Source organism: Archocentrus centrarchus, chromosome 13, assembly GCF_007364275.1.
Source record: "Archocentrus centrarchus isolate MPI-CPG fArcCen1 chromosome 13, fArcCen1, whole genome shotgun sequence".
In the NCBI taxonomy this organism is placed as follows: Eukaryota; Metazoa; Chordata; class Actinopteri; order Cichliformes; family Cichlidae; genus Archocentrus; species Archocentrus centrarchus.
Window position 1 is genome coordinate 25,582,158 of NC_044358.1, and position 27,917 is coordinate 25,610,074.

Consider the following 27,917-nt stretch of genomic DNA (forward strand, 5'->3'; position numbering starts at 1 on the left):
TCTTTCTCTGCTGCTATCATTTTCCTATTCTCCTCTCCTCTGTTGGGGCTGAAGAATTGGCATATGTTTGACAAAGGGAAATCTACACGTACCAACAATAGGCTCTTTCCCTATCTGAGCCCCCCCACCCCCCACCCCCTTTCTCCCTTTTGCTCTCTCTAGTATGAAATGAATGATGCTTGTTCCTATTTCCTTTCTATTCACATTCAAAGTAGTCTGTAATAGTTAAGTGCTATGAGAACAAGCCAGACATAGAAAGGACGGCATATTACTGCCACTTTTTGACTCAATCACAGACAAAAAAACTTTTAAAAAAAGACTGTGGAGAGGTTATGTCAAAATAGCAAAAGAAGGTTATTGAAGAAGAATTGTGTGAATTTTTATAGACTCTGCATCTTTCACTCTGCGTGAGTGTGGGATACACACAGTTACTAGAGGCAGAATAATTGAAGAGGAAGCATAGATACATACTTACTCTATTCTTATCTTTCTACAAGTGTTCTGGTTTTTCAGCCCCAACCCTTGACCTTTGCATCCTCCTCTCCTCCTTTGTTCAGTCTGTTTTCCAGGTTCAATGTGATGCAGTGATCTGAGGATAGGTATTCAGAGGACTAATGCACTCATTAAAAAGGCATGCTTCACCGTCAAATGCCAGCTGCTGCCCTCCCCAGCACCACCACCACCAAGTCTCCTGTTTTCTTTGTCTTTCCCTCTCACAATATCTGTTTCCTTGGTTTCTCTACACTTCTCTCTTCGTGCTGCTGTCTCTCTGTTTCACTCTCTTTCTATATTTGTTGTTAGAAGGTGACACCCCATACACCCACACACCCCTCACCCTCTCTGAACAACTCATGCTTGGGACTGGAGAGATAGAAAAAAGAGAAAGGAAGACGAAAAACAAATAAAGGAAATGGAAATATGCATTCATCCAAACCAAAAGAAATAGAGAGGAGAATCTGTTTTATCATCAGCCCACCCCCACATCTGCATCCCAGACTACCCTCTGCAAGGGTTAAAGGCCTCCAACACACTTAAGAAACCTTAATTGGAATGGCCATAAATATTCAAGCAGCAAGATGGAGGCAGTCATGTATGTCTGGATGAAGAGCAAATGGGATAAAAAAGGAATGCAATCCAAATCAAGAGAAGCTAAGTAACTAACTAACACAAAACCATCTTTGTATCCCAAGATTCTCCTTTCCTTTCAAAATAATGATTCTGTATGTCAGAGTGCGTATGCAAACACTGCACACAAACACAGACACACACACACACACACAAAAATGGCTTCATATGCGTTTATTTGAGATTCCATTCGGTCACTGACACTCATGCAAACACATAGTTGACTTGTCAACATGTGGTGCATTGTGTTTCTTTTGTCTTTAATTATTTAGTCTCATAGATAATAGATAGAGACAAGCTTAACAGTCATGAGAATGATAACAGGATATATCTAATGCATTATAAACACATACTGCAGTGCAAAGTAAACTACTACAGCGTGACCTTATTTCTGCTGTGGAAAACACAAAAACAACAGTGCATGAAGGGGCTAATTTCACACGCCAGTCTCTTTTGTTTGATTGTCATACATTATGAAGGGGAAGACAAGGCAAACAGGGAAAAGACTGATCATGGATCCTCTGAAAGCAGCACTTTGGCTTTCTGCTTAGCTCTTGAACTTGATTCCATTGTGTGCTCATGAAAATTCAACAATACTGTACTGCATATTCACGGGTATCTGGACACATACAGTGCTGCCTACAGCGCTCCTTCAGTACACACGAGAAAGTGTGTGTACTGACACACATGCTCTAAACTCTCTCACACAAATCAATAAAGTCTTGCCCTTTGTAAAGCCATGTTGTCCTCAGCGGGAGTACTACAGTGCCACAGCATGTAAGCAAGCACACAGTGACACATACTGAATCTCAGGGAGCAGGGGGTCACCAGGGAGCAAGGCCTGTGTGCGGATGAGTGCACCTTGCATGGCAGGCGGATATGAGGAGCAGGGCAGGGGGGAGGCAGGGAGAGAGATGGCCTGCTATCCATTCTCCTACGCATGCCTTTCCATGCCCCCCCCCCCCCCCATTTTCCTGTGCCACCGTCATGATGCACCCTCACCACTGTTGCTGGGCATCTTGGTGACAGAGACCCAAAAGTGGATGAGGAGGAGGAGCCAGAGCAGGAGAATGACATGAAGGATGATGGGAGGCAAAAGAGCTGCAGAGACAGATGTTCCAGATTGGAGTGGAGTAGTGGTGACATGCTAAAAGCGGGTCTTCCAGACGTTGCGAGGAGGCTTGAGGATCCAGGAGTGCCTGAGGTATGTTCTCGGAGGAAGCGGTACTGGGGGAAGGTGTGGGGTGAGGGTACCACAGCAGAGCAGCAGCTCTTCCTGCCTCCCTCCCCGCATGACTGTCTCTCCGTCTCTTCTGCCTCACTGCCCCCCTACACTCTGTCCCACTTTAGCCCAATGTCACTGTCTCAGCAAGGGGGAGGGGACATAAGAAAAGAGAGAGGAGAGAGAAAGGAAAAAAAAGTAAAGACAAACTCTGAGATGGAAGAAAGATCCCACTGAGGATGAAGATGAGGAGGATGCTCGAAGGGAGTACAGAGCCCAGTTAAGATTCCATCACTTGCTGCTTTTATGTATAAAGATGTTCTCTCTCTTCCTCTCTCTCAATCTCTTCCCTGGGAATACTTTTCTCTCTTTGTCACACAAACATACCTCACTCAGCAGAGCAGAGTTACACAATCAGCCAAGCACTGAGTCCCCATTGTAAAAACATGTATGTGCAGATGCACACTTGCACATGCCTGCATACACACAAGTCAGCGAATCGGGTGTACTTTTGGCCTTGTCAGCGGATCCAGCATTTTCTGGCATGACTCTTAGATATGAGCATTCATAACAGGACAACAATCCACAACCACTGTGTTCACGGTTGTTTCTTTGAGTAATAAAGGCTTTGATACGGTAACATTTTTGTCCCACGACCCATTTGTAAGTACAAATAGCTGCAACCATCTGCAGAATGAGCTCTACACTACAGCACACAGCTAAAATAAAAACAATTAGCATAGTATGGAAAAAAATGTATTGATCCTATTAAGAGTACTCTCCAAATTACAGTTACATTCCTTTAACAGACTCGGGATGATGTTTTTTTTTTTTTTTTAAAAAGATCCAAATCCAGGTGCCTGTGTTAACCACAATACAATTTAAGCACTAACAGCTTTATTAGAGATTCAGTTCAATCCCATTCAATTAAATTTATTTAAATTCATAATATGACAAACAATATCAAGAGTTATCTTAGGCCACTGTAGTATCCAAACCTTACAATTATATCAACAAAAGGAACAACTTTCCCATCGAACACCAGCTGGTAACAGTGGGAAGGAAATATCCCTTTTAACAAGAAGAAACCGCTTTGAAAACCAGAGTAAGGTCTGACTGTTTTGATGAGGGATAAGCAGAGATGACCATTTCAGAAACAAGCAAGGTCTAAGTAAGGTCTACTAGGTTCAGCTGTTTCACTTGACAGCTCCCTTTAGAGTCTTTGCAGAGCACATTTTTGGCATATATACACTGTAAACCCAGATTTTGATTCCACTTAAAAATATTGAGTTCATATTACTTAAAATTGCCTAGAATGTGAACATTACTTGTTAATGCTGAGTAGACTGTACTTTTTGATGGTCTATCTTATTGTAATCATGTGTTTGAGTTCAAACAACTTAATGTAATCAAGTTTTGCACCTGCTAAAAATCTAGTTTATACCAGTTTTAACAGACTGGTTTAATGCGCAGCTGCATGGTGGCATGATGGTTAGCACTGCTGCCTCACAGGGAAAATGCCTTCTAGAAGGTCTGGGTTCAATTCCACCTTGGCCCAGGCGTCTTGCTGTTTGGAATAGCAGACATTAGGTGTTTCTGTTCACAACGCTCTCTTGTATAGTTTTTTTATTGTTCCATGGACAAATGTTATTTGTAAATGTTAATGTACCAGTGTTCAGCAGGGATGAGTTTTATCATGTTTGTTTATTTACCAAATTTAAACAGACACAGTTCAACACTGTAAAAAATAGCTGTGTTACTGAGCAGCATGGTGGCGTGGTGGTTAGTACTGCTGCCTCACAGCTAGAATAGCTATCTGATAGTCTGGGTTCAATTCCACCTTGCTGTGTGGACTCATGTATGTTCTCTCTGTGTGGGTTTCCTCCCACAATCTGAAGACATGCAGTTACTGCAGTTAGGTTAATTGGTCTCTCTAAATTGCCCACAGGTGTGAATGGTTGTTTGTGTCAGCCCTGCAACAGGCTGGTGACCTGTATGGGGTGTACCCTGCATCTTACTGCCTTGTCAGCTGGGATAGGCTCCAGCCCCCACCACCCCCACGAAAAGGATAGGGGAATTGATTGATCAAAAGACATTTTATTTTTTCATGAACTATAAAAGATACATTTGGTCAATTAGAACATACAATTTAGTTCAACTGGAAATGGAGTAGTGCTTACTTAACAGGCTGAGTTAAATAAACTGTTTCATTACTTAAAAAATTTAAGGCAACGAGTTAGCTTGGTTTTTTAAGTAGATTCAACATATCCAGGTTTACAGTGTAGAAACTCTCACAAAGATTTGGAAATTGACTTTATTGTTCACAACAAGGGATTAAAGAAGCCATAGCCATCTAAATTGGCCATAGATGTGGATGTGAGCATGAATGGGTTCTGTGTCCCCCAGCAATCACAGTTGGACAAGCAAATGTGGTCTTTCTAAATTTGCCACTATCCCACAAGTAGAAGGAAGACGAGACAGAGCATATTCGGTCACTCTGAATATGCTCTTTCTTACATTTAAGACTCAGAAATCAAATCCTCCATGTAGCCTCTGCAGTGTGAAACAGAACCTAGTGCTCAGGACTTTGCGTTTGGGGATTACTGAGTGTAACAGATTTGACACAGTCAATACACTGTTGCTCTCATGTCTACATCAAGACCAAGAATTTGCTAACTTTGCCATTTACAAACATTTCCCTTAGATTTGTTCAAAAGTCAGGAGGCTCAATAGGCTTACTCAACACTGTAAGATTTAAGCTGGGGTTGTCTATACAGAAATTTACCTGTAAATTTGGGCTGTGAAAGTTCCATCTTAAAAGAAGCAACATGAGTAACTAAGAACATATAAACACAAAATTGGTTGAGTCCAGGCGTGTTTGTGAAACCCGACTGGTTCTGGATGTTTTCTGAAAAATAAACGGATGCTTAGGTTTAAAAGAAAAACCAGGAAAAGAGGAACATCTATCCTGAATTAAATAAAGAGATTATAGGAATTTGATTAACTTAAATTAATGATATCTGAAGATAATTAAGCAATGACTGTTTTAATTGGGAATTCAGCTAATTGTTCTTCATGGCAATTAGGTGTTTACTCCATATTTGCACAAAGGACAAATAAACATTCATGAGTTTTATTTTTTGTACATATGCACAGAATTAAGGAATATGTGATTAAAAAAATTAATTGGGCATAGACTTTACTGCAGACTAGGCCAGGTTAGAGTGTGTTTAATTCTATTATCAAACTGAAAGGTACAACTTGAGGTGTAGTTTGGACTGCATGACTGAATACTGACTTCAAAACAGTGCAGTCATACAAATATCCTACATGGCTAAAAGAGGCCATGCTCACTTCTGATGCAGGAGTTGGGAGGAGTCACGCATCTAAGCTTCAATGGCTTCCTTGACAATGGTAAATATACCATCCTAATGAAACATGCCACAAAATGATTATCAGTCCAGATCTTATCTCATCTAATCAACTATTTGCTTCTTTCTTTTCATCAGATGCACCCACCTACAGTTCAATCAACCCATCAGTTAGCTTACAGACACCTAAATTACTTCCCAAAAAAAAAAAAAAAATCTCATGAGAAGTATAACGAGTGCTGATTCCTCCAAACATTTTAAAATGAATGAATAAATTTGCAATTATGTATACAGTACTTTGAATGCTTTATAGTTGCAGGAAAGAACCCAGAGCATTTCATCACCTTATTTCACTGATGACAGTGGGACTTGAAGGTTTTCAAGGCAATACCTCTGAGGTAACTGCAAATCCAACATTTTTTCAGCCAAAGACAAGTTTACATGCTAAACACCAAACATTTTTAAATATGAAAAAAAAAATGCAACAATTATGAACATGTAACTGGTGCTACAGTAAAAACTCCATGCAAAACTTGTTGGAAAGAAAGGCGCATTTTTTATACTCCATTCCTCCATCTTCTTTCCATCCTCAGTATCTCAATCTGATGGATCCATCCTGTCTAACTTACGTACCTACTACAGACCCTTGCAGCTGAAGATAAATGCTGTTAAATCCCAGCATTCTACCTCACACCTGAAACCAGACCCACCAGTCTAACAGGTGCTTTCACATCATGACAGTTTTTTTGTTTTTGTTTTTGTTTTCTCAATCCAGTTCAGAGTATAACAATATAAACACACTCAAAATACTCTGCTGACATGGCAAAATTTGGTCCCTTCATCATACTGCAGAAATGGTTGGGAAAGTCTCCTGTAAATGGTAGTCCAAACAAATGAGCAGATGAACTCTGATTATAAGTACATATGGACCCAGCCTTGTAGAACAGAGCAGGATCATGAGAAAGAGCCACAGAAATCTCTATGCCCCTGTCTCTATCGCCACATGTATGTTTTACAACAGAACCCCTTTCTCCCACTCTGTCCAGTATCCAACCCTGTGCAGCCATGTAGCACTCTCCCTAAAGAGTGGGAGGTCTCATCAAGGGCTGGCACTGAGACATGGCAGTTTGGCAAGAGGTGGCATTTGCCAAGGTCATTCAGCATGTCTATGTGTACCACTATAGTTGCTGCACAACAGAATTTAAACATATTATATTTGAGCATAAGAACAGCACAGATGGGCAATTTTTGTATTCCAGCTTATAATGCAGTATGCAGAGCAGAGGCCATCTTATGAGGCTGACTGCAATATAAGGAAAGGCAAGGCTTGCTGCTGCTGTTTGTTTTTTAATGGGCCAGCCACTGAAGCTGAACCTCAAATCATCATAATGAGGGAGAATGAGGTCCACATATGCAAGAAAGGAAAGCAAGGTAGTTAAGGAAATCAAGTCAAAAGAGAGAGAAAGAAAGAAGGGAGACCCAAAGAAACTCAGAGGGTGGAGAGGAATGGAAAAATAAGGGGAGAGAAAAGAGGGTGAGAAATGAGAGAGAGAGATTCCTCTGCATCTCTGATTTGCTTGGGTGATATTCATCAGAGCGACAGAGCATAAGGGAGGAATAGATGGAGTGAGGCAGGAACGAGGGTGGAGGAAAAAGAGAGAAAGAACACAGAAGTATTTTTGTCTCTATAAGCCATTTGTTTTTATTAAGCCTCCCTGCCTGTCCTTGTAGCTGTTTCCTGCACTCTTCAATGGTTTGTATTTGTTTATGTACGGTTATGGGGGCATGCATATAGTGGTATTACAAGCATAAAAGCAAAGTGTTGCAATCAAACTGTCTAGATTTTTGTATTTGTTGTACAAAGTAAAGAAAAAAGGAGATAATGTTGAAAAAAATGCAACTGAAATTTAGCTTACCTAAATTCTACTAGAAATATTTTTTTTTATTTAATTGTAAGGGAAATTTTAAGATGTATTTTATTGCCCATGGAGGCAGTTATATAGTCCCACATGACCTCTATCCACAAATGACACAGCATGTGTTTGAATAACAAGGCCTAAAATGTACAGCGCCTGGCTCTTTTGGCCACTTAATCATAAAGTACTGAGACATGTAATAAAAATTAGCAATTAGAAAAATATAGGATAATGCCATGTTTTTTAATGTAAAATTAGACTTTTGTTATTTTAAATAGAACCTTTTGCTGCAGTTGAAACTAACCGGTCATTTGGAATAACAAGGGCTTCTAAGTAATATGCAAGATGAATGCAATCATAGTAAACGTTGCCCAAAAAGCTTCACGCTGTGAGAAAAAGCAAGGCTGAAGAATATTAAGAGCCTGGGTGCAGCACTGCGAGAGAGAAGAAGCTGGAAGAGAACGAGGGATGCGAGGGGTGGGGGGGTGGGGGGAGTGGAGGCAGAAGAGAGGGACTGGGACAGAGTGGTGACAGAGAGAGAGAGCGGAGCGCTGTGTGTGTCAGGACTGTGTGCGTCTCTGTGCTTGTGTCCCTAGGCGCAGGCAAACATTAGCTGCATTAAGTGAGCTGACAGGTCCCTCCCCATTACCACTACTGGTGGCCAAGGGAAGGAGAGAGAGAGACAGAGAAGTTGGGGGGGTAAATGCGGTTCTTACCAACTGTCTGTACAATTCAAAACACATGATGTGCTTCTCCTTTCATGACACATTTGCATATAAACGGTGCCTGTACAAAACAATTTTCATACATTTTGAAAGCAGGCCACTATTATTGAAAAAAAAAAAAAAACCACCCTGACACTTTGATGTGGCAAAAATCACCGGCAAAATAACACACATATTCCACACAAAGTCTTTAAATTTTCAACATACACCACACACACATACACATTCCCTTGCTGTGCAGAAATGCAAACTCCATATATCATATACAGTGACAACCAGACCCTGTCTTTCATAAGAATATGTCACTGAGTTTACATATAGTGCATGTGTGCCTCTGTGTATGCATGTGTACAGTGTATCATTCCTTTTCTGCTTAAATATTGATTGTTGTCTTGTCTGGGGTTCAGGGTTAAAGACCATCTGCTGCCTCCACCCTTCAATTATTCAGTCACAGCACCCCAGCCCCCTACTCCAACACACACACACACACATAGATACACACACACAAATTAGCCCCTTGGGGCACATTTTCATTTTCTGTGTGTCATGATACCCTAATACTATGCAAGCTTCTGTGCCATAAAAATGGCTGAGTTATCAGTTACCGATATTCAGATTCAGTCTCTTCAGGCTAATTCATCATGTGGCATTTAGAACAAAACTCAAAGAAACACATTCAAATAGTGTGTAAATACACAGTGACCATCAGTTTAACTGCTCACACTGGAAGGACAGAAAGTCAGCCCCTGTTCTTTAAGAAAGCACTACTCTATGGGGGGCTTAGAGTTAACATCATGCTGTGGTAAAGCCAATTCCTCTTCCTGAACAAAAGCACTGAGGACAATAATAAGATGGAGGAAAAGACTGGTATGGAGAACAATGAGAGGAAAGTGCAAAAAGGACAGAAGGAAATGATAGAAAAGTTGTGCAAAGGAGTTAAATAGTCATACAGACCAACTGTGTGGGAGAGAAGCAGAAGCAAAGCAGTGAAAGACGGAGAAGGCAAGAGAGGTTGTTGACCTCTGGCTACGAAGCTCGTCGCTATGAGAGGAAGAGGATGGGGGGGGGGGGGCTGTTTGTTAGTGAAGATGTTTTTCCTCAAATACAATGTCTCTGCGCTGCGGTCTGTGAGCGTGCACGTAGGTATGTCTGCGTCTGTGTGTAATCTCCCCGGGCAAATCCCTCTTTAGCCAAAGCAGGGAAGAATACAGAAGAAAAGGAAAAGCCATCTTTATCCAAATCCAATTGCAGCTGGAAGGAAAGAGTAGAGTGAGAGAGGTGGAGGAGGAGAAAGGAAGAGGAGGAGGAGAAGATGCTGTAATTTGTCTGAGGGATTACAAGAAGTGCTGGCAGAACATGACTGCTGACTGTGTGTGTGTGTGTGTGTGTGTGTGTGTGTGTGTGTGTGTGTGTGTGTGTGTGTGTGTGTGTGTGTGTGTGTGTGTGTGTGTGTGTGTGTGCCATTACCTTACCCTATGAATTCAAAGCATAGCAATATCAGAGACAGTATTTTTGTAACAGAAATAGAGCAGAAAATTAAAAAAAACAAAAAAAAACCATTCTGTTTACTCAGGTAAACAGCCGACTCTCTTTGTTGACTTTGAGGGTGAGGACTGGCTCTCTGTTTAGCTCAAAGTCATTATTTCCTATGATTGTCTCTTTCATAATAGATCAGGGTTCTCTTGATTTCACCACAATTACATATTGGTAAAAATTACAAGTTCTAGTAAATAATTTAAAAAATCACATTGTAAAACACATCTGCTATATGGATCTTTGCAGCGCAGATGTTTCCAAATGCTGTTTCTATTGTGCAACCTATATTGCCAATTTACTTTTTTTTTATGTGCAGGACCAAAATCATTTTTGACCGGATAAGATCAAATCAGATAAGATAAAAAGCTATTAACCAACCGTGCCTTTAACATGCCATGTGACTCAGGTCAAAGCAAACCAAGATAAAATGATCATAAATCTTTCAAATGCAAGGATTTATTAAGATTGTTTAAGAAACAGAGATAGAAGAGAAAAAAAAAAAGAGAGGCCAAATGGAATGGGAGCGCCAAAAAATGTTGTGGAGGAGAGGATTGGGCTGTAGGCCAGTGTTTGGGTGCCATGGTTTGATGTGATATGACTGTACGCCACACAAGAACGCATATATCTGCCTGGAGCAGGGTAAGAGTTAAGGACAGTGGAGTCAAATAAGTGTCAGTGTGAACCAACATCAGTGTCTTTCTCTGTCTCTGTGAGTGACAGTGATACAAGGCAGTCTGCTCCCATAGACACACAAACACAAACATGCGCACGCGCACACACACACACACACACACACACACACACACACACACACACACACACACACACACACACACACACACACACAGGTGCCCAATGGCTCTATGCAAGAACAGCTGTTTTGCTGTGACACACAGCATACACTGCACATCACATCTGATACACAGCAGCTCCTTACCCAGAAACTCATAGGCCACAATGACACACACATACTGCTGCTTGCTTCACCAAATGCTGACACACTTTTTTGGGCATTTTATACTGTCAGGTTACATTTACAGGATACACACATCTATGCAGTATTATCCTGCAGTATTCTGAGCGTAGATGAAGTAAAATGGATGCACCTATAGTACATATCCAAAAGCAAAGTTAAAGCAGATGTAGCTATGGACAATAACAGATTAGGTGCCATGTGCCATGTTTTTGTTATGCCCCTTTACACCCCCAGTGGCCTTACAGCCACTTTATGATGATGAGGCATGGGCTTCATTGCCTTAATTGTGTTAACCAATGAAAGCCTATTGTAAGCACCACTGTCTTGCTGCTGGTGCTCATCTTGCTTTCATGGCTGCTTCTTCTGTTGCCTTTAAAGCCTATATTTTACCTAAAAATATGGTATTGTATGGATTTGATTTTTGAACTAACAACCAATACCAAACTGTTAGTAACTTTCAATTCAAGGTCAACAAATCTCAAAGATTTTCCCCCAAATATATGTTTTTTGGACCTTAATCCTGTACAGATGTTGATGTTTTAATTGGTTTAATATAACTGGCATAAATTGGGCACAGTATAGTTCACATCTAAAATCTGTCTGTACCTATACAGCCTGATACTTAAGTTGGTTACAGTAGCATATTAATAGGGGTGCCCTGGATAGCATAAAGATAAGTTCAGCTATATATATATATAAAATTATAGAGGTGTCTTTGCATTGTCACAGCACTATAGGTATGATTAATTTATACTGCAAAATCCTTCACTCCTTTCTTCCCTTTTGATTCCTGCCTTTGATTCCTGACTAATTCTTTTCTTCTATTGGAATTTAATTAAATCCAATCACTCTTTGGACATGTGCTCTTACACAAAATGACTTAAAATGAGAACAGCCATTAGCACAAGCCCCAATACTGGTCTCAGTATGATAAGAAACAGCTACAACTATAATCCACTGAAAAGAATTCCCTGGAAATATTCAGTATAAATGAAGTGATAAGAGATTTAATAATAAGAAAAAGGACAAGGTGGTGTGAGGTAGGTCATAAAAATGAACATCATTAACATATGTACATAAGAAGTTGAAAACACTGGCAGACATGAACAGCAGTCTAATAATTTCACGAGAAATTGAGCACAGCGTTAGTTGAGGCAGGCCATGAAGTTAAGCTCAGTCCACAACCCTGACCCATCCCAGCTGATAGCTTTGATAAAACCTTTCTCGGACTCACACTCAGAGAGGTCCTTAATACCAGCAGCAGCTTGGTCCATGCATAAAGTATACAGTTTTTCTTGTCATGAGTCTAGAAAGTATAATCTATTGCCAGATCTACATGATAGCTAGAGCTGCATCTTTTGAAGACAAGATAAAAAATATTTTATGCCACAGATAATCATGTAGCTGGTATCGACCCAGAACACAGTACAATTACATTCCAACTTAAGCAAAACTGAAATTAAATATTTGAGTGTGCTTCTGCAGGACAACAGATCAGAAAATCAACAGATCAATATTTTTTTTGGGTTGTAACTAAAAAAAGATTTTGCAGCTGTAGGTGATGTGATTTAAAATCCTGTTTTTCTCTGCACAGTTCCAAATAAGCCTTATTTTTCTGCATCTGAGCAGACATGCTGAGCTTTCTTTTAGTCTACCTACACCATACCATCTCTATACTCTCCATACAGAATATATGATGAGAGCAACCAAGATTGGAGTGGGAATCAGGCACTCAGAGTTGGAAAATACCTTTCCATAACACAGCACTCAAACAGAGCAGGTTTGTATGAATATTTTTGATTGTATGCAATCAGTAATAAGTTTCCTAAAATCTGAAGTGGAATGTTTTTAATCTCCTTTTTTTTTTAATGGTTCTCTCCTGTTGCTTTTGTAAACCCATGCTTTTCTCTCATAAAGCCACAGGTAGTCCTTGAAGGACTGGTGGAGATTCTGAGTGCTTTTCTAAGTTCTCTTGTCTTTTATCAGATGGAAGACTGGAGGTGAGGAAAGAAGTGCGGGAGAGGGAAGAACAGAAGGAAAAGACGAAGAATATAAGCCCCCAAAGCAGCACTTAAAGTAAGTCTGCATTATTGATGTGGAGACAAAGCGAAACATTTATTTATCATCAAGGATGTGCAGAAGCTAAGCTGATCCCTGCAGAGCTGGAAGAGAGAGAGAGAATGAGTAAGTGAGGGTCAAAAGAGAGAAAGAGACCATGCTGAAAAAGAGATGTCTAAAGAGGCTTGGGTGTGTTAGTGTGTGGATACAGTAGAAGGTCAAGTCTAAGATGTGTCCTGTGCATTTTATCTAGTCTGCTGTGGGATTTCCTCTGGGCTGAAGAATCAAGACCAGGCCAGGAAATAATTTACGAGTCCTAAACATGCTTCCGTACTACACTGTTCGCTTAACACCCCCCAGTACACTAAATTTGATGTTCCAGTCTAAAACCCATCATTAAACTGCAGTCACACTATGCTTGTCTTTATTTTTTTGTTCTCCTTATTTTAAGAATACACACACTTATTTTGGGGTTTAAACTACCATTTTTTTCAATTATTGATTCAACTATTGTAAAGAATTTGAAGAGTAAATGTGCATGACATGCCCCATGTTATCAGCGGAAGTACACACATACAGTACTAGAGATGTTGACTTTTTACAAAAACAGAAGGGATTTCAGGTTTCCTGTACAGTAGGTAAATGAGGAACAGATGATGAATGAACAAAGCTTGCATTGCGTGTAGTAGTTAAGACAACTCTAGCATTAACACTAGTTACCATAGTGATTAAGCTTTGTATTAGCAGCCCAAATTGTCACCTGTCGTGACAACAGGGAACCCTTCACTGCATGTCAGATTAGCCATAATGTTTGGTTTAAATAATGCACATTGTTCGGCTGTGACTGATGGATTTACAGGGAACCGACGTGTGAAAGTGGCTGAGCACGAACGCATGAATAGTGCAATTTCATCGGCATGGCTGTACATTGTGTGCATTTGTATACGTGTGTTTGCGTGTAGGGGAGGCCGTTAGGGGATAAGCACTCAATAACAGCTGACACTGAGCTGCCCTCTGCTCTCGCTCCCACAAAGGACTATGATTATATTACTGTTTGACTGCCTATCTCCCTCTCCCTCCACCCCGCCTTCAGACCTATACTGCCAAGCCCTCTGTGCACTCAACGGCTAGGATAATTACCACTATTGTGTGTCTCACACACACACACACTCCCATTGAAAGTGTGCCACGTGCTTGCCAGCTACCCCATCTGTCCTCTGCTCTCGCCCCTTTTCTTTTTACTCCCACCTTCACTTTTTTTATCTGTTTATGGTTCTGCACCCTGAGACATTTGTTGTTTAGCAGTAAAAGTAGAATCCATTTGGGGGGGGGGGTTAAAGTCATGTAATTTTTACTACATTTCTTTATTGTTATACAGTGAACAGCTGATTCTTTCCTAGTGTATGTAAAATATAGAAGAGAATAATGCATCATAATGTGAGAAACTTATTACTGAATATTCTTCCCAATACCTGATCATCACCTCTCTTTATCCCCTTTGCATTCTTCAACATTCCTATTTAGCAAGGAAGAAGAAAAGTGAACCACAGAGATTGAGAGGGTATTGAGGGAAGAACAGCGTGTGCGACAATGCTGTCCCCTTTATTCCCTTCCTCCTTCCTTATTTCTCAACGAGTTAAACTTTAATGTGTTTTCCTGCTCAAGTACTCAGGGAAACTCCTCAGAAATGGCTTTGGTTGCAGAAACACCAGAGTGGTAGTAGTGTGGCTTCTGTGTGTGGGTATGTGTGGTGGTGTTGCGAGAGCAGTAGATTTAAGTGGTAAGTGGCTGTGTATGTATGTGTGTGGTGGTAGATGAGTGGGGTGAGGTCACAATATGATGCTGGAGCCGTGTTTACACGAGCAAGCGAAGCTTCAGACAAATGTAGCCATTAATACTAAAATCCTTTTTCACCATTTCTCCATCTGCCTCTTCTTCATCTCTCCATTCAGTCTCCTCTGCCTGCAGGAACACATACATACCTAGAAAAATATGCTCTCTCTCCCTCTCTCCCTCTCTCTTTGTGTTAAAGGTTGAGGTGACCACCTTGAGAGTGTGTAATTGCTTAATAGCCTGAAAGCTCCCATGTCTACTCCAGAGGCCTTTGCTCAGTGAAGATCGATCAAATACTCTGGCTGCCAGTGACAACTTCGAAGACACACACACACACACACACACATGCACACACAAACACACACACGCATAGGGCTAACAATGAGTGCCGTTCAAGAAATGGACAGAGACAGTTAAAGGAAAAGAGAAACACAGAGTGAGAGGAAAGAGGAGTACCTCCCTTAGTGGCTGCCATGTGGCTTTAGCCATCTGTTGGCAGAGTCTAAATTAATTAGCTCCACTCATTACTAGTTTGCAAGAGGCCTGCAGTCTGAACCAGACACCAGCTCTCCAACTTCCCTTTTTTCACAGTATCTTCTTCTTCACCCTCTCTTGTGACTAAAAAGCTTCTTAGCATAGATTAGACCTTGTGTTGAAATCTTTAATGTTATAATGCACATATTAAATTGAACTGATGTGATGATAAGATGTCATGTACACAAACACTGTTTTTTTTTGTTGTTGCTGTTTTTACTTGTATCGCAGGGACACTGGCCAGTCGTGTCTGTCTCAAAGTGAAATGAGAACGAAAACTTCCAGCTCCCACCAGTCCCCTGTACCTGCTACACTGCTCTGCAGTTTTAGGAAACTAGAAGACCCTCAAAAATGTATTCCTAGAGAGCTCAGACTCATTGAAGTTCTCTTTTGAAATTGTTTTTGCTAAAAATAAGCCTTTCTTTAAGGATTAGAAAGAAACATTTTTGATCAGATTCCCTGTAAATTTTACGTTTGAAATATTAAAAAAAATGAATTAAGGATCCCACTATAATTGCATACTTGCCTTACCCAAATGGAGTAAGGTAAAGAAACAATTGTGAGTTGCATTATGCAAAATAAATCCTAAACATGAAGAAATCTGATGGACCTGGCATCCAGGTCTGCAGTTGGAGGCCTTTAAAGCCCACGATGTTATGTTCCACTGTCATACAAAATTCAGACAGAACCGAAACCACAAATCTCAGTGTTGACACTGAGCAAAAGACATGCTCATGTTATCCATCTAGACGCACCTTCTCTCACCCTTTGCCCTCCCCTCTCTCCTTTTCTCGCCCTGCCCTCTTATCCCACTTTTCCCCTCTCATCCTTGGGGAGTGCTCTGTGCCACCACAGAGACGACAGATGGGGCTCAACATCATCCAGAGAGCGAGAGAGATGGAGAGACAGAACAGAGGAAGGTTGCATTCATTATTTACATCACTTGGTATTGGAATATTAATGCTAAAAGCAATCGGGTAACCCTTCATTAAATTAACTGAAGATGTAGGGAAAGAGAAGAGAGGGTGAGGTGGAAGCATGGGGAGTGAGCGAGGTGGAAGGATGGGGAGCGAGCGAGGCAGAGACAGTGTGAGAGGAGAAAGAAGCACACTCTGTTAAATGGGCCCTAAAATTAGTGAAGCAAAAACACCTCCATTAAGAAAGCCTGCATCTCTTTTCCCTCTCTTCCTCCACTCTAAGTCTCCCCTTTTCTGCTCACTCCCTTATTTTAAACACCTCTTTGTCTTTCACAAAAATCACTGCTTTACCCACAAGTGCCTGCTCCAAACCTCTTTCAGAAATATGCATTTCTGTGCTGTCCCTCTTAAGTGCCTGTTCAAAATTTAAACATGCTTATGGTGGCAGAAAGTGTCTTTGGTCCCCATGTGCATCTCTCTGGAGAGTACTCCTCTGCCTTTTATTCTCTCTATCACTCTCTCCTTGGCAACTTCTTTTTTTTCTTTATGCTGTATCTCTCTTTCATCATTTCTTCTTAGCTCTCTTCTTTTTCTCCCTCAGTCTGTATCTCTTTGTCATCTTCCTTTCACCAAAGTCCAAAATTATTGTCCCACAAATAAATCTGCACACTTTGGATGTGCACCCATGCAAGGAAGGGCAGAAAAAAGCATAAGTCCACACATGTACAACCATGTATATGCATACTTAAATGTACAAATTCATGCCCACAAATACACACACACACCCCCACACACACACACACACACACACACCCCCACACCCGTGCACATACACTGATGGTGGCAGAATTCTTCTGTCCTGCACAGCAACACATTGCGTATATGCAGAGCCACTCTCCCTATTAGTGGAACACTGCTAGATGCTGTTGACTTCAAGAGAGGAAAACGTATAGTCATATTCAGGGGTTATCAACTGATGTTACAATTACCCATCCACCCCCTTCACTGAGTGTGTGCACCATCTACGTAATAGGTAGATGGCTTCCATACAGTATGTAAAACTAAAATAATGATGTAACTGTAACTGAAAAATTGGGTCACTTTATGTTTGTGGATGAAGGAGTTTTAGGTTTTCAGATGCAAATGATGTCCAGTTGGTATCCAAGTGACTGACTGTACATGTATATATACAATGCTCAAAAAATAAATAAATAAAGGAACACTTTTTAATCAGAGTATAGCAGCAAGTCAATAAAAAAATGTCACTGATTGCACATGAACTTGATTTTTATGTGTATTAACTTATGTTATTTACATGTTTGAAATAAAGATTTTGATTGATTGCTTGAACCTCTGGGATACTGATCTGGTCAGTTACAGTAAGTAGCAGAGGGGGCTGTTAATCAGTTTCAGCTGATTTGGTGTTAATTAAATTGACAATAGGTGCACTAAAGGGGCAACAATGAGACAACCCCAAAAATAGAAATGGTTTCACACGTGAAGGCCACTGGGTTTAGTGTCACTACTGGTAGCATGAGGCAATATCTGGACCCTACAGAGGTTGCATAGGTAGTCCAACTCCTCCAGGATTGTGCATCAATATGTGCCATTGCCAGAAGGTTTGCTGTGCCTCCCAGCACAGTCTCAAGACCATGGAGGAGATTCCAGGAGAAAAGCAGTTACTCTAGCAGAGCTGAACAGGGCTAAAAGGTCCATAACCCATCAGCAGGACTGGCATCTGCCCCTTTGTGCAAGGAGGAACAGGATGAGTACTCCCAGTGCCCTACAAAATGACATGCAGCAGGCCACTGGTATGAATGTTTCTGAATAACAATCAGAAACAGACCAAAGTGGCCTGAGGGCCCAATGTCCTCTAATGGGCCCTGTGCTCACTGCCCAGCACTGTGGAGCCCAATTGGCATTTACTATAGAATACCAGAATTTGTAGGTCCACCACTGGTGCCCTGTGCTTTTAACAGATGAGAACAGTTTCCCCTCAGCGCATGTGACAGACATGAAAGGGTCTAGAGTACCATTTTGAGTTGCTGCAATGAAATTTCAACAAAATGGACTAGCTTTCACTTTGATTTTTGGAGTGTCTTCTGTAGGTTGATAATTTTAATTTCCATCAAACGATGTGGCATTTTTCCATTCCTAACATATTACCCATTCCACATCAGTATAGATATCCAGCATGATTTTCTTTTCCCATTGAAATCTGATTTCTTTGAGCAGTGTAGTAAGAATGCCCACCTACACCTTTCTGTTCAGCCACGTCTTGATCATTCGAGCATCAGTTGTATATACTCTCTTATTTCTGGTTTGGGTGAATATGTGCTATAGGTTATTGTTCCATGCCCTAAGACAAAAGCAACACAGAGGAAACAGGGTAAGGCATTGGGTGACCATAGGACCTAACTGTCAAGCTCATGCTTAGAGACCTTTTTATTTGGCAGAGGAAGACACAACAAAGACTTTATGGCTAGTCTATTAACAAAAAAATCACCTGTTTACAGATAGTGAGCTATGTGAGAATCCTACAAGAGTCATTTGATATACGGTACCAGTCAAAAGTTTGGACACCCTGTGTCCACAACTTTTGACTGGTACTGTAATTTTTTTTTCTAACCAGATTGCCTATGCTAGATTTTAAGTTGGATGTTGTTCACTTGAAGGAAAATATTTAATGTAAAATATTAATGGAGACTCAGATTTCTTCTTTAGTCATTTGAAAAGAAACATACAGCAAAGCACAATACAGCAATGTACTGCTCCTAATTAAACACAAATCCCCCTAGACTTTTAGGAGGCCAAAATATGCTGGCTCTGGTTCAGTCCAAATTGATCAAACTTTTGGGCTCTGTGCTTTGGTTTTGAACCACTACTGATTCGGTATGTCAGACTGTCCAGGCTGCTCTTCCAGAAGGCTCTACTACCATTTGCACATTGGCTACCCAAAGGATTAGCCACAAAGTAAGCAGATCTCTTAGTAAATTTCAGCTTTGGTTTTATAATGGTTTTGTTTTGTCCCTGTCACTCTGTGACCTCTTTTATCTTCTCTTTTTCCTCACCTCTCAACTGGTTGCAGCAGATGACTACCCCTGGTTCTGCAGGTATCTTCCTGTTAAAAGGGAGTTCTTCCTTCCCACTGCTGCCAAGTGGTACTCATAGGGAATCATCTGATTGTTGGGGTTCACTCTCTAATATTGGAGGGTCTTTACAACTGTTGCTGTGAATTACTTGCTAATATAAGTAGAAAATTGCTCAATAAAAATTCAAATATTCCAAATAAAAATAAACTTAATTAAATGTCTTAAATGTCTAAAACTAGAGGCAGCTACTGCTTGAGGTTACATGAAAGTTTATACTGTTTCCATAGCAACAGATACTAACCTGATTCTGGGATGTCAGACATCAGAGCAGCAGTTATAGTGAACTGATTCCAAATTAGATTGGCTCTTGTTTATGAATAGCAAATACCACAAATGGTTCAATGTCAAACAAGTCAGTACATTACAACTTTAATTTTTTTTTAAAAAAAAGCAGAAAGAGTGTACACTGGGATGCAACAAGCATATAACAAAACTTTTAAACAAATCAGCAATCATGTTTTTATACATTATATTTAACATACTTACTCCTGAAAAACTAAATACAGTTTATTGCATGCCCGCTACAGTGACATCAGTTTTTTTTTTTTTTTTATTTTGATCTCCATTAGCAGTAACAAGTACAGCTACTGTACTCTTCCTGGAGTCAGTGTCTTCACAAGCCTTCACAATACCACCAACAAAGTGACCTAATTTTAACAAAAAAATTAATAACTAACCGCCCTCCTCCCAAACTCCCCACCCTCTCTCTCAAGTATAATTTAAGTATAATTTCAATATGATTATTACAAAATAAAATAAACTAAGCCACCAAAACAAACCACTGTATCCCTTAACATCAATCAACCATCATTTCACAAACATGTTATTTAATCCAAAAGTTAATTTCTAAGAAGATAACGTTTCAAAAAGTCTTTAAACTGGTACTTACTGTTTGCATTAATAGTGTCACTTGGCAAATTATTCCAGCCAAACATTGCTCCATACATTACAACACTTCTTCCTTTATTTGTCTTGACACTTGAAAGTATGAATCTGCCCTCTGTAGCATGTCTAGTTTCATAGTCATGTTCCTCAGAATTGAAAATTAACTCAGTATAAGGAAATTTTGGAAATTTTGTTGTAACAATGAGGCTGTAAATCTGGTTTCCACTATATTATGCATCCAGTTCACATTGGTTCTAAGAGGACAGAAGTATATATCAAGCTGCTCTGTTTTGGACCATCTGTAAATTCTTTATATGAGCTGTAGCAGCAGATGACCAAATCTCAGAGCAATAGTCCAGATGTGACAGAGCAAGTGTTTTTTTATCACATCAGCAGTAGTGTTCCAAGGTAACATATGGGAACATCTTCTAACCATTGAGAGACCTCTGCCCATCCTGCGCACTACTGTGTTAATATGCTTAGACCATGATAGTTCTGTGTCAACTTCAATCCCAAGTAATTTGGTCTCCTTCACCTGCTCAACACATATGTCTTTGACATTAAGATTCAGCTTGGGTTCATTCCGTAGCATATGTTTGGTTCCAAAAACAATACCTTTTGTCTTGCCAACATTTAATAATAATTTGTTATTTATGACCCATTTAAATACACATTTTAATTCTTCATCTAAAACAATTTTAAGTTCTTGAACCGTACTATGTGATGAATAAATAGTTATATCATCAGCATACATTGCTATTTTAGCCTTTTTCAACACCAATGGCAAGTCATTTGTATATACAGAAAACAGGAGTGGTCCTAAATTCCACTTATACCATCACCTTCTAGAGTGATACCAAATGAATTGGGGGTCAAAGGAGAAAGGCAAAAAGAATATTGAAAGAGAAGACAGATGCACTAAGAAAGAGGTAAACAGCTGAAGTCAGTGACTCATCAGGTGACTAGAACTGAATACACTGTTAATTGGCTTACATTCCATAGTGCCACATGCCTGTAGTCTATATAAGCTATCACCACAGTAAGTTAGCAACACAGTAATATAAATGTGTAATAAACCTTCTGAAAGTCTTTTATCCTCATCTGTCCATCACCTGTATGAAATATTAGCTCATTACTCCATCATTTTCACCTATGTGTGTCTAAAATTGGAAAAAAAAAAAGATGGGTAATGAGGAAGAATTGGAGGTATAAGGGAGCAATAGAAAAAAATAGACATCTTTTTTCCACTCAGAAATAAACAAGGCATTCACTTGTCAGCCTGCAGGAGAAAGGAACACTGTTTATGCAGAGGAAAAGAGACACGCTCACACAGATGCACACACACACACAAACAGCAAATCTGGGGATGGATGCTATTGGCAAGTGAGAGTGCTTAAAATATGTCAAAATATGTGTCTATAGTGTTGGCATTGTAAGAAGCACCTGATATGTAGCCTTGACAGGCTTATGTTACAGGTGTCACATCTACTTCTTGGATTTCCAGTATTGCGAATATACTCTTAAAGCCTAAAAAGTCAAGACCATTGCCCAGACAGACTATTTGTGTGGTCCTATATGTGTTTATTAGATTTTTTGAGGTGGGACACCTCACTTGGACACCTAACACAGTTTTAAAGCAGCTGTGTGGTTTTTGTTAGAATATGTTGTTGGAGAAATTCAAAAGCAAAAATATAAGTTTGGTGAGAGAAATTGCACTAAGACCACTCAGTTTAGTGCCTACAGGTTGTGTTTTCCATGCTTTCTTTCTTTTTACCAGCTTTTAATATTGTATTTGTGTGCAAGCAATTGTGGCTACAATAAAAAAAACAATATGTTTTATTTTGTGGAGAGGCTGCATCTGACACATCATTCATTTTCAACTTGGCTACAGAGATGTAGTCAACAAGGATGAATGAGCTGTAGTGTGAGCACTCAACTGTCAATCTGTGCTCATACACAAGAGCTTTGTCCACAATTGTGTGTGTGTGTGTGTGTGTGTGTGTAAGGCTGACTCCAGAGAGAATGTATCAAGGCTAGAATGACTTTCAACTGAAATGTATATGAGATTCAAATTACATTCTCTTTTTCCACTATACTCTCCCTTCCTGCACTCCTCTCACCCTTTCTTTGTCTTCTGGGAGCCTTAGTCAGCTAAGCTTAGATGTAAAAAGATTGCCTTTTTCTCTGTCTGTTTCACATATAGACACACACCAAAATACACATTCTTTGTCAGAGGGCAGCTGGATGTAGGTATAGTGGTGAAAGATAAAGTGAAGTCAGGTTACAAGAAAGCTTCCTTTTAACAGTGACCTGCAGTATGGTCGCTCCGTGCTGCATTCAGTGACAACGGGTAACTCAGAATTTCTAGTGTCTAAGAAAATTCAAATGCCACTAGAAGTTCAACATAATACTCTTTCTAAATCTTGACATAATGACACCTTGGACAGTAAACAGAAAATAGAACTTCTCTCTGAATGAGCTCAGCCGAATGATAATTAATTTATTCCTTCAGCGTTCTTGAAACTGAGGCAGTATTGTTACAGTTCATTCAAACTTTCACTACTCGCTTAACATTGTTAACTTTATTTCAACCTGTAGGCAGCCAAGATTTTTATCCCAGCCTTGTGCATTGAACACCTGGAGGTTAAAAAGGACACAATTCTGAGTTCTGACTTCCCACCTACCAAGTGTGTCATTGCAGTGAAAAACAGATCAGCAAGTTCTTGGCATAAAGATTATGCCAAGTCAAAAGCTGTTGAAGGGGCCACTCAGACAGTCACTGTCCAAGAGAAAAACATTGATCACGAAACTGAATTTGCAACCAAAAAACCAAGCAAAAACAAACCAAAACGAAACAAAACAAACAAAAAAAAAAACATGAAAAGAGGCTCAGAGATTAAAGGAGAATTAAGAGGCTCGATCAATTTTGCTTGAATATGACAGTGTCCACAAGTTCAGCATAATATGACAAGCTAAGTAGAATGATTTGTAAGGAACAGATGAACATCTCCACCAAGGTGCGCAACACTGCAATCGTTCATTCCCATGCCTGCCCAAGAGAGATTTGCACTAATAAAAATTGTACAACCTTTTGTTGCACTGGAGGTGAGGTTTGGGGACGACAGGGTTCTGTTTGGGGGAGTCAAATGGTTTTAATGACTTTGTATTTTAGATAAAGACTTGTATTTGAATAAGGTATGCACTGTGAGCAGGCAGCATTAACAACAACTGTGAAAAAAGCTTATTTTTAAAACAAAAGAGAAAGAAGGCAATGCTTCATTAGATTTCATCTTTTCATTGAATTATCTGACCACAGCAAAAATCAGATTATTAATAGCATTATCCTTTATTTAGTTTGGGATGCTCACACATGACAGCAAGCAGGTCCTAAGACATAACGTATCACCATTGTAAAGCACAGGAAGTAATAAAGAAGTGAGCCATTTGCTCAGTAAATGGATTTTACTGGGCAAAGAGCAAAAACTTGGAGGATTCCTCCAAAGACACTTGAAACTCACATTTCTGTTTTCAAACAATGTCTCCTGTGAGTGAGAGGAACACAAATCTCCATTGCCCTGGGCATTGTAAAACAATGACTATGTACATGAACAAAAAAAAAAAGGCTGCACTTTCAAAATACCAACAGCTAAGGTAGAAAAAACGAGTGCAGAGAAAATAGGTAGGTGAGGGAAGAATAGGAAGAGGGCAGACACACTGAAAATAGCAGAATGTGAAGAAAAATAATGATGCAAAACAAGAGGCGATCAAGTGGGCCTGATAACCGCTTGAGAGGAATAAATGTCAAGTCAAGCAGTAAGAGAACCCTAGGAGGCAGAGGTAAAACAGAAAGTGAGAAAGAGAGAGTGCATTTATGACACAAACAAACCAGACATGGAAACATGAAGGGCAGGATGGAATCAGTCCATAATGGATCTTAGCTGCCTGCATCACTTTATTGCAGCAGCTAAATTAAAACACAGTGAAAACTTGGGGAAAAAATGGTATTGACAAAAAAAAAAAAAAAAAAAAAGAAACCCTAAATGTGTTATACTCCACTGACTTCTATGAGCTATTGATGTGTGTGTGTGCTGATACGCAAGCATATGTCTTATGGGAGTCCTCAGGCCATTTCATAGATCCCAGAGAGCTCATTGATTAGCTATTAATAAAACACAGAGATGCCATTGCTGACAAGAGAGATCAGTGGGCTCACACATGCACTTAGACACACACAGGCAGGTGCACATCTGAATTTAACAGATATGACAGAGGTTATGCGATGCTGGATGGAAAGAACGGGATGGGGAGAAAGTCCAGAAATTCAATAAAAATGGCAAGTGTCAAAAGGGGAAAAGAAAAATTGAGAAGGACTTGAAAAAAGGAAGCGCAGGTCAAATGTGCTAATCTATTTCACCTGTCTTCTTATTCTATGGCTATCTCACTGTCCTTTCACTTTGAAGCTCTCTATCTTTCCCTTACTGCCTCCGCTTGTCTCCACTGTGGGCTGTATGTCATGGGTCTGTTGGCTGTCTCCATCCTGTCTTTGATTAGTTGTGATCTATCGGCCCAGAGTAAAGAAATGGATACAGAAAAGTGAGTAAGAGTGCCAAAGGCAGACAAAGAGAGGTAAGAGGAGGAACTCTTCCAGCTGATGGACATGACTGTGGTCAGATCAAGACATGTGCCAGTGATAAAAAAGAGACAAGACGGACAAAGAAAGAGAGAGTGATGCATCAAGCAGGATACATTTTTCTGCTTTCTGTTACATTTTCTGCTTTATTTGCTGCAATTTCCATCCATTTTGTTCCTGGTTCCACACCCCTCTGCTTTCCTCCTCCTGCTCCTCTTCAGCTACCCTGCCTCTTTCCACCCTCCTTCTCTCTTTTCCTAGCATGTACATCTTCAGGTCATGGGTCATTAAGTCAGCTCCAGCGGGGATGTGTTGGAACAGGATATCTCTCATATTGCCCTGCCCCCACTGCACTGCCAAAAACACGAATACACAGAAACACACGCATGTCTACAACCACATAGAAATGCTCCAGTCTCTTTCTTTTCCTTTGTTTATTCAGCTTTCTTCCACACACAGTGAAAGACTAGACATATTTTGACCTGCTGGTCAACTTGATCATTGTCTGCTGAGATCCCAGTCCTCAAAGGTATCATATGCTCGACACTGAGTGAGGCATTTTCAGTGTTTCATGCCAACACTGAACTCTACACACAGCAGGGCTGCAGCTAAAAACCTGATAAACTCTCACATTTTAACATTAACTGATTTGTCAAGACCAAAAATGTCCATCACAACTTCACAAAGTTTGAGGTGATGCAAAAAATAAGGGTTCTATGGAAGGTTGTTTCCGCCATGAAAGAAACAATTTCCTGATTGGAAAAGCTAAGTAAAAATTTTGAGTTATTTTCTCAATTTCAAAATATTTTCTCATACGTTTGAGTTGGTAAGTTGAAATTTTAAGAAACCTAATTCAAAGTTTCAGCTTTCACACACTACAGTATGTGAATTTGATTTTGTGTGGGAAACCTGAAGTTACTTGGTATGTCATGCAAGGCTTCCAAGACTGCTATCCAAGTGATATGCAATCTTAAAAAAAAATATATAATAGAGAAAAAAATATCTCACAATTTACATAGATGGTAGAAACCAAAAAAAAATGGCAAATTCACGTCAGTATGACAGCTCATCCACTCCGAATGGATTAGAAATTTATTTATTTTATTTTATTTTCACATTACCCACATCACAGTTTTATCTATCTTTGAAATGTTTCTCCTCACATTTTCTCACTTACTTAAGAGTACATTTTAACTATTTAAAGCTAATACATGATGTCATTTTATGTTTTTATTTTTTCAATTAAAGGTAGAATAAGTAACTTATTCCAAATACAACTATGGCGTATGCCTACTTAAAATGAACAACCAACCAGCTTAAGGAAAGGTCACACAAAGTGAATTCATCTTACAGCTTAAGCACATGTGACAAACACTGTCATTGTAAATTCCTGGTTGCAAATTCCAACATACACACACACACATACACACACAGACACACACACAGGTGCATACTAGTGCAACACTCCACCATGGTTGTTGTGCACTGTCAAACAGCATTAGATCGCAAGGAGGTGTCAGTGGGATAATTAGAATAACACATCCACTGCATTCTTCATTATGTGTGTCATCTTCACTTACTGGCTCTGCTTCCTCACTGACAACACCCATGCTCCCACCCCTGACGCACACACGCACAATCCTAACCAATCTTACAAGTTACATGCTTTTTTGGGTAAGTCATGCTCTCCATTAGTGATGGTCTCAAGTATAGATCAAAATCATGTATTTTTTTCCCCCAAATTAGCTTCTTGGGATGGAGGAGTAGGAGAAAGGCAGCAGTGATACACAAAGTTGAGACCCCAGCATCACTATTTGAGGAAGAAGTTGTTGGCAAGGAGATCATGGTGGGTGATGAGTAATGCTCTGACGTCGACTCGGCAATTGGCACAATATCTGACGGCAGTTCTGTCTGCTGGCATGTACCAAGTCAGTATTGTAAGGATACATGCAGAAGGATCCAAGGCACGTATCCATTCACTCATAAAGATGCAAACCTCATTGGGGGGGAAGGGGGGGGGGGGCTGCAACAAGGACTATATGACAAGAAATATACAATAACATAAAAGGCACACCGGTCAACAGGTCACAAACTCACGACAAATTCACATGAAGGCACTTCTGCACACCTTCTGCTTAATGAATAACTAACTAGCAGAGAGGAAAAGGGAGCCATCTTCTCTGAGTAAGGCCAAATGAATTCGCCGAAGCGCTATGCAAATGTTCCCTGGGCTAACGAGACTGCCTGCATGATTGGAGTGCCATTGAAATTCTCCTCGTGCACAACCCTCTCTCACTTCCTACCTCCCTCTCTCCCTTCTTCAATCTCCCTCCATCTCTCCCGCCATTTCAATCTCTACACACAACATCCATGTTCCTATGCATTTACTATCTATCTATCTATCTATCTATCTATCTATCTATCTATCTATCTATCTATCTATCTATCTATCTATCTATCTATCTATCTATCTATCTATCTATCTATCTATCTATCTATCTATCTATCTATCTATCTATCTATCTATCTATCTATCTATCTATCTATCTGTCTGTCTATCTGAGCTCTACAAATCAAAATTTCCTTTAAATATTCAAGTCATGTTATCCACAAAGACAAACACAGCGGCCCTATCAGTGCCTGGACAGCAGTGAATGCCCCTGTGTCTGATTCTCTTTCTGTCTGTCCCTCTAACACAACTAACACACACACACATACACACACACAAAGTCCGCTCAAACAGAGCGAGCTCAGAGTCACTCTGCACCTGTTCTCTCTGTAAAACATCCAAACACGAGTGCTGAATAAATAACCCAACCTAACATGCATCACTGCCAGAATCGGACACATACACACACACACACACACACACACGCACACACACACACACACACACACGCGCCACAGCCCGTAAACACACATCAATAAGTAAACAGCACCCATTTCCCCTCCACAGTTACCCCTCTGCCTGCCCTCTTCCCCCACCTTTACACTAGGTATGAATGGCAACCATTCTAAAGACAAACACACATAGATG

General features: G+C 40.1%; 1 protein-coding gene across 1 annotated transcript in view; it reads right to left on the reverse strand.

Moving 5' to 3' along the window:
* Window positions 1-27,917, reverse strand: part of dscaml1 (Down syndrome cell adhesion molecule like 1) — a 99,423-nt gene that overhangs the window by 49,503 nt on the left and 22,003 nt on the right. The window contains 2 exon segments of the mRNA XM_030744286.1: window positions 24,693-24,808; window positions 25,070-25,233. Coding sequence (XP_030600146.1) covers window positions 24,693-24,808; window positions 25,070-25,233 — 280 coding nt within the window.